This window comes from Mastigoproctus giganteus, chromosome 4 (assembly GCF_048544385.1).
Source record: "Mastigoproctus giganteus isolate SK-2022 chromosome 4, ASM4854438v1, whole genome shotgun sequence".
NCBI classification, from domain to species: domain Eukaryota; kingdom Metazoa; phylum Arthropoda; class Arachnida; order Uropygi; family Thelyphonidae; genus Mastigoproctus; species Mastigoproctus giganteus.
The window spans coordinates 104,643,791-104,657,228 of record NC_143578.1 but is presented as its reverse complement, the minus strand read 5'-3'; the positions used below and the strand labels follow the sequence as shown (position 1 = coordinate 104,657,228).

The 13,438-nt window shown below is 35.1% G+C and overlaps 1 protein-coding gene across 1 annotated transcript in view; it reads left to right on the top strand.

The window, feature by feature from the left end:
- Positions 1 to 13,438, top strand: part of LOC150086960 (KICSTOR complex protein SZT2-like) — a 1,378,951-nt gene that overhangs the window by 78,777 nt on the left and 1,286,736 nt on the right. The window contains exons 7-8 of the mRNA XM_090372336.1: positions 3,626 to 3,782; positions 11,899 to 12,119. Of these exons, the coding sequence (XP_090228462.1) occupies positions 3,626 to 3,782; positions 11,899 to 12,119 (378 nt within the window). The remainder of the gene's footprint in view (positions 1 to 3,625; positions 3,783 to 11,898; positions 12,120 to 13,438) is intronic.

The following is a 13,438-nucleotide window of genomic DNA, read 5'->3' as shown; positions in this document are numbered from 1 at the left end:
CTTTTCATTTGTAAATATCGATGCAAAATAACTGTTGAGTTCATCTGCAACGGCAGCTGGTGTATTTATTACTATCCTCATTCCCTTACATAAAGGTCCGATCTGGTTTGTCCTGCTCTTCTTGGCATTTATGTATGTGAAGAATTCTTTAACCCCCCTCTTTGCTCTGTTTGCTAGTGATTTCTCATAAACTGCCTTTGCCTGTCGAACCTTTTCTGTGGCTCTATTACACATCACCTTGTAGCTGTTATAAGCTTCAGTACTTTTTATTGCTCTGTAACCTTTCCATGCCACCTTTTTCTGCTCAAGTAATGCGGCAACTTCACTATTCATCCAACTTGGAACCCTTCTCGTGGAGTATTTTTTTAATGGTATATATGCATTCAAGGCATCTGTGATTAATGTTTTAAAAGTGTACCACAGTTCAATTGTATTCATTCTCTGTGGGATATCTACCCAGTTAATAGAGGCCATGTAGTACCTTAAGGCATCGTAATTTCCTTTTCTGAAATTAAAACCCATTCCTTTGCCTTTTACTTCTGCTACCTCTCTCGTCATCATCCACCGTAGAACTCCGTGATCACTTCCTGCTACTGGTTCCTCTACTGTCAGCCCTGTTATGTCATCTGATTCATGTGTGATGATGAGGTCTAGGATATTCTTTTCTCTAGTACTTTCCCTGACATGTTGATACAAATAACAGTCATCCAGTTGATTTAAAAATTTTGTTCCCCATGTCGAGTTTCCTTTCCATTTACTCCACTCAGTTAGAGGCAAATTGAAATCGCCCATAATAAGGCATTGACACTTACTTGCCCATTCCATTTGCATGTAGAGGCTTTTGTCATAATCTTCACAATCACCTGGTCTGTAGATTACTCCTACTCGCATAATACCTTTGTTTCCAACTATCTCACACCATACAGACTCTATACTAGCATGTGAAATGTCTGAATCCGGGAAAGCTATCGTCGCACTCAGGCTGCTTCTGATAAGAAGCATTACCCCACCACCCCTTCTATCTAACCTATCCTTCCTAAATACATTATACAAGCCGTACTGAAACTCATCATCCCCAATTTCCGTGTGGCACTACGTCTCTGTAAGTCCTATTATGTCCGCGTTATGTACTTTAATGAATATTAAATGTAATTTAAGGTTAAAGTTACAGTTGATGGAAACATAAAAAACAAAAATGAATAAGCAAGGTATGACAAATGCACAAAACAGCAGTAAAGGATGCAAAAGTATATACAGCAACCCACATATAACACGGTACTTCTACAACACGGTTTAGCTCTAACACGATTGATAAATTGCGGCAATCCTTGCACAAAACGGTACTTATATAACATGGTTAGAGAATTGCAGCAACCTCGCATAACAGGGTATTTTTGAGCTTCTATGCGTGAAAATTATGCTATTATGTTGGATGTAATTTTTCAACATTTCCACTCTTTTTGAATCCCCGCTGTTGACTCGCTAGACAAAAAAAAAAAAAAATTATTGAGAAATCCCTGTATTTTATTTTGTTGGGAAATCCCTGTGTTATGTTCGTGCTATTGAACTTGTGGAAAAATCTAGATTTCAAAGTTTTATTACTATGGATATCACAGCAGGCCATCCAAAAGATTTATGTCATCCAAACGTTGAAGTTATGTTCCTACCACCACAGTTGTACTGGGTTAATACAACTTCTTTCATTCAGCCATTAGATCAAGGTATTATATCCACCTTTAAAACTCATTGCATCAGAAAATTGTTACAATGGATTTTGGAAAAAATTGATTCTGAATCTATTGAAGTAATGGAGGCATGGAAACATTTCTCAGTTGTGGAATGTATCACAATCATAGCTTTATCGTTGAAAGAAGTAAAAGTGTCAACGTTAAATGCATGTGGAAAAATGTATGGCCAGAGTCAGCTCATTCAGGAAATACGGTCGAAATGGCAAAAAACGGAATCGGTGCGATAGTAGAACTTCCTACAATGGTAGGAGGAGAAGGTTTCGATGATATGGCTACTGAAGTCCTTGTGGGTAGCACAGTTGACAGAATCGCCCTCCTCCCCACACTGGGTGGAAACGACTTTAGTTCGAATCCCATCGATGAGTTGGGCTTGGGTGAGGGGAGGAGCATGGTTTTTCGTCCAGCAAAACAGAAAATTGACCTCAGGACACATGCAATTTATAGACAATATACACAGAGTAACATGGCCTTAGTCGCCGATGCTCCAAAAAAAATTAAAAAAAGATATGATTATTGAAGACTTTCAAGAATTATTGGTAGAAAAAGAGGCTGGAGAAGCAGATTTGGTGGAAATGGCATCAGAGGTAAAATCAAATCAATTCAGAGGATGATAGCGCAGATAAATTCTAAACTTCCAAATTTTACACTAAAAAGCATAGGAGGAAGGCATTAAGTTAGCCAAGCAATTAGAACAGTGGTTTTCAACTGGGATGCCACGGGTATTTATACACACTAGGGTATTTATTTTTTTGAAATTTATACATTTATTTCATTATAAAAAGGTGTACGGTATCCATTGTACTGTATCTTTTTAATTTTGTGGTGATCTATAATCGATCTTTATTTAGTACCTCTATATAAAGAATAAAATTATTATATAGGTATATATTAAAGGTCGAAACCACTGTATTAGGTATTTATTTTGGCTTAGGGATGCCATGAAAAAATTACTGGGACACTAAGGGTGCCGTGAACCAAGAAAGTTTGGGAACCTCTAAATTAGAATCTTATTTTTTGAATGCAGATTCTTGAATGAAAGGAGCCCAAAGTTCAAAAGGGAGCTTCAAAAATGCTTAGTTCCATATGATGAAATTTGCAAAAATCTATCAAACAAAAGCAAACAAACCCAGATTACTGATATTTTAAAGAGAGCAAAAGATACACGAAATCTAGAATGGTGTATTTTTTTTAGATTTTGGAAAGTAACCCCCCTTTTTGTACTTTTTCTTATTCCTGTATAACACGGTTTCGCACAACACGGCATTTTATAGGAACCTAACTACCGTGTTATACAAGGGTTACCTGTAATATGTAAGAAGAGATAAGACTGATAGTTTGCACAAAGTGTGCCAAAGGACTTAGAAGGGTAAGGATAGTAGAAAAAAGAAGTAATGTAGATTTGTACATTCTTTCACCTTTTTCAAATCAACATTACTTCCTTTTTCTACCATCCTTACCCTTCTAGTCCTTGGCATTTTTGTGTAATTTTCACCTCCATCTGTGCAAACTTTATCAGTCATCTATTCTTACACACACACACACACACACACACACACACACACACACACACACACACACACACACACACACACACACACAAGTAAATTTCTTTCTTTCTTTTTAATATCTATCTTTCCTTTTTTTTCTATATATATAAAATATATATAGAATTTTCTTTTTTTTTTATGTACATAAATAAAAAAAAATGGAAAGGTAGTGTTAGTTGTCTGACATCACCAGGGATTTCCCCCCATCTCCGTAGAGTGAAAATTGTGTGTGTGTGTGTGTGAGAGAGAGAGAGAGAGAGAGAGAGAGAGAGAGAGAGAGAGAGAGAGAGAGAGAGAGAACTTTAAATTTTATTATCATTTTAATTTCAGGCACAGTCAGAAAAGTTGACTGGTGGTCTTTTCGAAGATGTTCATGAAAATTGTCCAGTTATAACACCTCCAGTTATTACGCCAGATGTAAATGCAGTTAATATGCTTAGGTATGGAATATTAGCACTACAACTCTTGCCTGAAAATAGCAGTGCTGGTAAGTAATTATACAGTACTTTGTGCTTACGAAAAAAAAGAGTAGTTTACTTTTGTGGTCTGTTATGTGTATCTTGATATTTTCCAATAAGAACCCTAACATCATAACTTAAATCTTTTTTTTTTTAAATAAAAACTTTTTATCTTTTATCTATACATATCCCTGATGTTTTTGTTTTGTTAGATAAAAAAAAAAACAATTAAACAAACAAAAGGTTAAATTTAAATCCTTAAATTTTATCTTCTAGTCCAGTTTCGTTGATGACACCATCTAGTTTTCAGTAGTTGTTGTCTACAAATAGTATTGTCAAGCCAGACAGAATTCTCAAATGTGACTATTGATGAAAAAAATTTAGTTTATCAGCACTTTGTTTTTTTTTTTTTTTTTTTTATGAAAACCCCAAACACAAAAGGTATCAAAACCTATAGTACTTAGTACCGTGCATGGGTTGAAGGAGAAGTATGGGGGGAGGGGGGTGCCAGAAACTTTGCGCTAGATACTAAACATGGGTTTCACCACTTCAAGCCTCCAATAAGCAAAGTGGTGGTATTTCACCGGTTGATGAAAGTCATGGTCATTGTTGCTTGTTAACAGTGCTATTATATGGTGAGCCAGTATGTTTCATCCTTCCATTTTATTAGTATAATTAGCATTAGTAGAGGCATATGATGAAAGAAAGCAAGTTTATACAGTATCAGCCAAAGGAAAAAAAAAATAATAAAAAAATACCCTTCCCATTTCACCCATCCATTTGCTCCAAATGTTTGTCTAGTTCTTTCTGCCTTGAATTTATTTAAGCTGTCAACTTCTACAATGACAGATGGAAGTTTGTACCAGTAATCAACCATCCGCTGGATAAAGGCAAATTTCTGCACATCTGTTTTACAACTGTCTTTCCTCAATTTGAATTTATGTCCCCTCAGGCAATTAATCTTGCCAGAGGAAGAATCCCATCAGTATTGAGCTTGCTCACACCATTCAAAGCCATCAGATCACCTTGCAGGTGTGTAGTCTCCAGACACTGTAATTTGCAAAACTTAAGCCTTTCGTTGTAAGAGCAACCCTTTGTTCCATTCACTAATCTTGTTGCCCTTCTCTTTACTCGTTCCAGCAACTCTATATCTTTCCTAAAATGAGGCCTCCAGACCTGTATACAGTACTTAAGGTGTGGCTTGACCATATCTGCAATAAGGCCTCTGAGGTTGGGATTATTCATACTACCAATTTTAGACACACACACCAACCATTTATGACTGGTTGAATAATGAAATAAAATAAAATAAAATGATAGAAAAGACTGTAAAATAATATTTACAAAAAACTTTTAATCATTTACAAAAAACTAAACTATAACAAAAGTAAAATAAGTAAATAAGTTAAAATGCATTAAAATATAAATATAAAAGCGATAAAAAGACGATAAAAAACACTAGAGCTTTCGGAGGTGTCTTCCTCCTTCCTCAGTAATAGTGAGACTTAAATGACACATCCTTAAATACCAGGTTCACGGCACACGTGGATGACCAGGCGCATACTCAGCATTCCTTTCACTTGTGCCGGAACCGGAAGTGGGCTGGACACGTGGAAAATTAAAACGTTTGTCTCTTGTCAAAACCACCGCCTCAAAAAGGGGGTGAAGCCTAACTCCCCTGTCTCTGTTTATACTATTGTTACCAGAGGATCCAATCCACAGACTTTCCAGCCAGACGGTCTGGGAGAACATTCACGAGCAATACGGACCGCAGAGCTCAATAAATCCGCCATTGCCGAGCACTATTGGGAAAAACAACACCAGATCTCCCCCGACAACGCTGTCATCCTTGACCGGGCGCACAGATTCTGGGACCGCAAGTGGCTGGAAAGTCTGTGGATTGGATCCTCTGGTAACAATAGTATAAACAGAGACAGGGGAGTTAGGCTTCACCCCCTTTTTGAGGCGGTGGTTTTGACAAGAGACAAACGTTTTAATTTTCCACGTGTCCAGCCCACTTCCGGTTCCGGCACAAGTGAAAGGAATGCTGAGTATGCGCCTGGTCATCCACGTGTGCCGTGAACCTGGTATTTAAGGATGTGTCATTTAAGTCTCACTATTACTGAGGAAGGAGGAAGACACCTCCGAAAGCTCTAGTGTTTTTTATCGTCTTTTTATCGCTTTTATATTTATATTTTAATGCATTTTAACTTATTTACTTATTTTACTTTTGTTATAGTTTAGTTTTTTGTAAATGATTAAAAGTTTTTTGTAAATATTATTTTACAGTCTTTTCTATCATTTTATTTTATTTTATTTCATTATTCAACCAGTCATAAATGGTTGGTGTGTGTGTCTAAAATTGGTAGTGTGGCTTGACCATTGCCTTATACAAGGGGATAATCACCTCCTTATTCCTGCTAGAAAAATTCCTGTATATCATTAACAAGACACCATGAGCTACTCTTGCAGACTGTCTGCACTGCTCAGAAAACTTCATGTCTGACTGCACAATTACCCCCAGGTCCTTCTCATTCTCTACCACCCTGAGTGTAGTACCACACAGTTGATACGTTACTCTGGGGTTACTGCTATCCATATGCAGTACTTTACATTTGTCAATGTTAAACTTCAGTTGTCACTTCTCAGCTCATCTGCTCAACTTTTCTAGATCCTATTGCAGTAATCGTACTGTTCACATATATGAAAATCTTTTTTACTGTTGCTTTTGGCCCTCTTTGCCAAAGACTTCATAATCTTCCTTCATGTGCCTTATTCCCTGAGCACATTATTACAGATTAATTCATTTTTGTCAAAGTGTTGAGTGTTCCTTGATGATTTTTTCTCATCCCATTCTTTTTTGTCTATTCAGTCTCTGTCACTGATCATTCACTTAATTCTAGGCCTTGAACAATAACTTTTCAAAGGTATAAAAAGATGAATTGCTAAAGTAATTATGTTAACTTATGAAGAAAAGCAACATATTGCAGTATTTGAGCTTTCCAAGCCATCTACTTAAAATGTTCATTTGACATTGGTAATGAGTTGGCATTGTGTTTTCAATATAATCTACAAACTAATAATCAAAACATGGAATGGTATTCAATGTGCCCTCTAAGATACAAAACATTGCATTTCTGAAAATGCAATGTTTTGTATTTCTGAACCAAAACCAAAGTTATGTTGATCACTTTCTCTGATACAAGGGAATTTTTTCCACTAGGAACAAATTCTGTGGAGTAAGAGGGTTTGATTTTGAGAAACCTTTTATTCCCCAAAATCACATCCACCCAGAGAGAGAATGCCTATTTAATAGTAGAGGGCATTAAAAGAAATGTAACAAAGGAATTGAAGGCAGTCAGTTCAAATGTGTTTAAAATTTGTTTCCACAGATGATCTCACAAGTGTTAGCTGTTTAAGGTTGATTACTTTTTTATGTTTTTATTTAAATTTATTGGGTCTGGAAACTTAATTGTCAAACCTTGTATTTTTTATAAATCTTAGTTTATCTTTGTTACATGAAATGGTTCTTTTCAGTTTGAAATACAGTACTTTCGATGATGATATTGTGTTAATGTCTGTTTTCCAGCTTGTGACTTCTTTATTTAGAACTGGGGGAAAGGAACTGCAACATTTTAGTTAATCAGCAATTCCATGCTGCATACAGTGTTTTGGATCTTTTATGGGATCTGCAGCCTGCCACTTGAATATATAGTTTATACCACAAAAAAACAACATGCACCACTTGTTGTTGGGTGCTAGAAACCCAGTAATATAATATATATATATATATATATCTATAAAATAACCCAGTGTTGTATGTGGGTTATCTGACTACTTCACAAATTCTCCAAGGTACACTATCACCCTCAATTCATTTTTTTTATTGAGTATTACAGCTCTGATTCATACTATCTAATTTTTTTATAAAGTTCAAAGTGCTATGTTCTCTCTAGATTGAATATTAATTTTTACTGGATTCCAGGTCATAGTAGAGAGGATGATTGACCAATAATGCAATCAAATAAATAGAACTCTTTAGTAATTGGCATTTTTGCTCCATATGCTGACTATAAACTGATAATCCATTGCAGATGTGTTGCACATTGGCAAGTATTGTGGCACAGATAAGAGAAACTGTAAATTAAGGAGGTAATTGTGGTGTGGCATTCTAGTTTATGTAAGATGTGCAGAGCAGTTATTCTAGCCAACTTGACAATGGAGACACTACTTCATGTGTGTGTGTGTACACTCTTTCTTGTGGAGGACTGTTAATTCCCCACCATGTGAACACTGTGGAGCCCTTTTATTAGTTTGATTACTACTCAGTTGTCTTCATTAAATGATTTGCCTTGTTTACAGGCTTTTAATCCCTTTTGACAGTTCATACATTTTTATGAAGGACCAGAGGTTGTAACAATTCATTTATTATCTTTTAGTTTTAAGGTTACATATAATACCTCTTTTTATATATATTTTTATTTTTCTTGTGCGCTTTGATATAGTAATTCACCTTAGTTGTTAACTTTTCAATATTTTTAGTGTTTTAAAAATAGACTTGGTGCATTATGGTCTTTGTTGCCATTGTACCATTAAATCCCAAACCATAGCACTTGCTTATTATCAATTCTCTTTATATGAAACAAATATGTGTGTATAATACATTTTTGTTTTTATGTCATGCTTAATTTTGGACCTTGAACTCCCACTCATATTGGCAGGAAGTTGTCCTATATCTACTTACTGGAAATAACCAATTCAACTATTATAGTTTCAACTATAATTTCAATTATTATAGTTTAGCAAGACAGGAACTCAAATTTGCAGGAAGTGATGGCAAAGCAGTACCTCATTGGAGAAGACTATCCTTATTGAACTTTTTTTTCCTTAAAAAAAAATCTGTCTATTCACTCATTACTGTTGCTGTATTTGTATATCACTTTGCCTAAGTTTCATTTAATTCTGCAAGGTAGGTACAAAAATTCCACCAAATTTTTGTACCTGCCAAATTTATTAAAAATGTGATCATTGAATATATATACAGTGAAACTTCTCCTAACAGACACCTCATTAACGGACATCTCTCTACAACGGACATTTTCAAATTCCCCAACTCACCTCCATTGGTTTTAATGTGTTTGCAGCTTCTGTCTAGCGGACATTCTCTGTAACGGACGCGGACAGGCAATCTGCACTGTTTCTTTTAGATTAGCACTTAATTTGATCTCCCCACAACGGACTGCAGGAGAGCTCACGGTCCTTTTCTAGGAACTTTTTTTCCATGTATTGCCTCAATCGTGTGCTTATTTTCTATTTCCGATTCTCTGAATTTTATCAAGGTTTACGTCGCTGTTCTAAACTCTTTTTCAAGAATTTTAAGGCACGTGTAAAACTTCTGATGAATTCAGTGTGTGCAGATGGGGGGGTGGATTTTGTCGGCCTTTCGTCTTTTCAGTTTCAGTTTTCAGTTTTTTTCAGTGTCGTGTGAAGTGCACAATGTCTTCTCGTAAACATTTAACTTTAAAAGATAAAGTCCAACTCATTAATGCGTATGATCAGAAAAAAAAAATAGTGTTAGCAATCTCGCTGCAAAATTCAAAATCGGGAAGATGCAGGTAAGCGACATCCTAAAGAAAAAAAAAATGAACTGCTCAAACAATTTTGGCAACACGGAAATGATCAGGTTCAAAAATCATTCCCGAAAACTGTTGGACTTTAAATTGACAATGTTACGTATGAGTGGTTTTGTCGCGAACGTGCTAAAAAAATTCCCATTAATGGGCGTATTATTAGGGAAAAGGCTTTGGAGGTTGTGAAATCTATGGGAGTAAATGAGTTCAAAGCTTCTGTGGGATGGCTAGACAAGTTGAAACCTCGGCATAAAATTACTTGGAAAACAGTAAGTGGTGAAGGTGGATCTGTTGATACTGGAGTTGTAACAGAGTGGACCGTCAAATTGGAAGATTTATGTCGTGATTTTGAAGCTAAGGATATTTACAACTGTGACGAAACAGGGTTGTTTTTTTAAAGCTCTTCCTGAAAAAACAATGAGTCTAAAAAACGAAAAGTGCCAGGGCAGAAAAATTTCTAAGGAACGCTTGACTGTACAATTGTGTACAAATATGCTGGGAGACTTTGAACAATCACTTGTTATGGGAAAACCACAAACTCCTCGTTGTTTCAAGGGCATAAAGTTGAATCTTTTGAATGTTGACTGGAAGTCTAATAAAAAAAGCGTGGATGACACGAGATATCATGAGCGAATGGATAAGTCACTTTAACCAAAACATGATTCGTCAAAACAGAAAAATTATTCTTCTCATGGATAATGCTGCATCTCACCCGCACATTGAATTGTCCAACATTCAAATCGTTTTTCTGCCACCAAACACATCTGCAGAGCGTCAGCCCTTGGACCAAGGGATAATAAAAAATTTTAAACTTCACTACAGAAAACGTGTTTTAAGACATCTCATTGCAAACATGAATGATGTAAAATGTGTGAGTGACCTTGCAAAGAAAATCAGCATCCTAGATGCGATTCAATGGATTTCCTCTTCAGTAAACGCAATTAGAAAACAAACTGTCGTGAACTGTTTTGTAAAGTCTGGCTTCTCAAACGCAAAAATTGAAGTTGTGAACAGCAATGTGGAGCACCAAGAAGAACAAGAACTTCAACAACTATTGATAATGTACGATACTTCAGCTACAAGTGACCCTGGCTAAAATATCAACGACATTATCATCGATATTTTTCAAGAAGTTCCTCATGAGGATAAAGAAATGGAAGGAGGTCATTCTGTCGAAGAACATATTAACAATGAACCACCGATGAAAATAGAAGAAGCGCTCACACGAATCAATCGTTTAAAAATGTTTTTCGCCGCTGAAGAAGATACTGAAGGACTTTCGATAGTTTCTTCACTCCAAACAAATGTTGAAAACAAAATTATCAGCCGGAAGAAGGTGCAGAAGAAAATAAGTGATTACTGTATGTATTTTTCTTAAGATAAAGTCATAATATGCATAGCACAATTGTATGTATATTATTTACAAAAATATTGTTCAAAATCTGTGTATATTTTAATTTAATTTTACATTAAAAGTTTAACGATTTTTCTTTCTTTCTTTTTTTTTTTTGTTCCCTCAGACTTCTTGTTAGCGGACACTTCTCTCTAACGGACACATTTTTGTTCCCCATGGCTGTCCGTTAAAGGGAAGTTTCACTGTATATATTTTTTTTTTATGAAATTTAATTTTGTAACCTGGAATCCCTAGAATTCTTATAGTTAGTTATGTTTTGTTTGCACATGCCCAAAGGTTTATTTTTTATCTGTTATTGATGGAAAGTAATTTTGTTTTTTCGAATGTCACTTTTTGAACCAAGATTATAAAATTTTGCCTTTTATTGAATAAGTCAGCCTTAGAGATTGTAGGAATTATTGTTGAAGCATATGTTGAACAGGTATTATGAGGAAGTAGGATATTTGAATGCTACAAGTGCATCAAAGATGGTCATAATGTTATCAAGGTGATGTAAGTTGTGGTGAACTTGTCTCCTGCATTATGAGCATTATTCAGGCCAGTCATTAAATAAGAATTGAAGATATAATTGAAGATATGGCAACTTCTCAAGTTGCCATCTAATATTTTAAATACAAAAAGATTATGATACAGTAGATAAAAATACACTAGATACATGCAGTAAATAAAAATGTCATGTGTTTAACAGTATGAGATGGAAATAAATGTTGAATCATCAAAAGAACTTGTTGAAATTTGTGATCTAGTGTAGGGGTTTTAAAAACAAATAGTAACAGGAGATGAAATTTTATCTCTACAACACTCAGACAGAATCCTCTGAATGGAAGTCTCCAGAAAGGAAAAAATTTGGATTGAACAAATCCAAAAGTAAAGTTATGCTACAATTATTTTTGACTATAAAGACAATTCATTATGAATTTATGCTATAACATAGTGGAAATATGACTTTTTTTTTTTTACCAAGAAATATCAAGTGCTTGAAAAACATTGTTGAAATAATAAAACTTGGAGATAAAAGTATTAAAAGTTTTCATCATACCTTGTAGTTTGCTAGAAGATTTTTAATTTACTTTAATGAACTGAACTTGTTTTATTAAATAGGGATTGCAGTAATAACTGATGGTATACTGAGCTTCCCAAAAACTCCTGTTTTGGAATCTCTCCTTGCTCAGTTAAGGAACAGCACCATAACATGTTCATTTCTTCAGATAGGAAGTAATTACCATCCTTTCACCAGTTTTGGATTTGTGCCTTATGCCGATTTGATGCGGTTCATTGCAGTTGCTACATGTGGAGCATATTTACAATTCTGTCCAGATATTGTAAGTAATTTCATATTTTCGATTATATGACTATTAATTAGATTATTTCTTTTTCTGTTGTCTTTCATATAGCAGATGTTTATTAGGTTTGTTTTGAGTACTTTGGTCAAGTAAATCACAGGTTATTAGTTGTCTCTTTTTCTTTTTTTCCCTCTTAACTGAAACTCTATGTCCATTAATAACTTTAGGTTAAAATAATCCTTCCAAAGGAATTTGGATGGCTAAAAATTGTGTGTTTTGTATGCATTCATATCTGTGCACATGGACAAGTTTAGGGTTATTGCAAAGGCTCTCCTCAGTAGGTATTGGCAAACATTTTACATAATATTAATTGTTATTTTAATTCAGAGTATTTTTTGAGTTTCTGAATTGTGTTGAGCCACACTGTGGTGGTTCTAATTTTTTCCAATTATGCAGTAGTGCTTCAGCAGCATTCTTCAAACAATCAGTCTAGAGATGGCATGCATTGTGATTGCATTGAAAATGTTTTCGTTGGAGCATAGCATTTATTTTTAGTTGAGCTTGTGTTTAAAAATAGTAAGTATGAGAATCTTTGAATCAAGAATTCCAACAATGATTTTCAGAGAAAATGAGCTTCATCATGACATTTTATTAAAATAGGGCAAACCAGAAATGCAGCATTGTTTTCGTTGGACCATCTCAAATTGTGTGTGTGTGTGTGTGACTCAAGGTGGTCTGATGTAGCCAAGTGGTTAAGCACGAGAGTGCACTTGCACATGCATTTGAGTGGCCCGTGGTGCAGGCTGCTACAAAATACAGTTAATGATTGTATTCACTGTTGATTTGATTAATTTTAAACTCCTCTGACCTAGTGGTCATTAGCATCAGTAGAGGCTTATGATGCAAGAAAGCAAGCTTATACAGCATCAGCCAAAAAAAAAAAGAACATTTCACACGTACTAGAGTATAAACAGTACTTTTTAATTGAGCAGTCATAATTGATTATTACAGTTATGCCCATTACTAGTCTGATGTAGCTGAGTGGTTAACATGAGAGTGCAGAAGTGTATGCATTTGAGAAGACCATGGTTCAAGCCCACGTGACCATATCTATTTTTAAATACAGTTAATTAGTGTATTCATTGTCAAAGTGATTAATTGTAAACTCCTCCGACCTAGTGGTTGTGCTGAAATATAAACCAGATATTTTTGTTATGTCTATTAATAAAATGTTTCTGACATTTAGGCATCAACTTTGATCCTTGAGGTTGTCACAGACATTCTCTCAGATATGCTAGACAAGCTGTACTTGCTACCTGGGAGTCTAAAATGCCAATGGAACTGATATTTGGGTTACA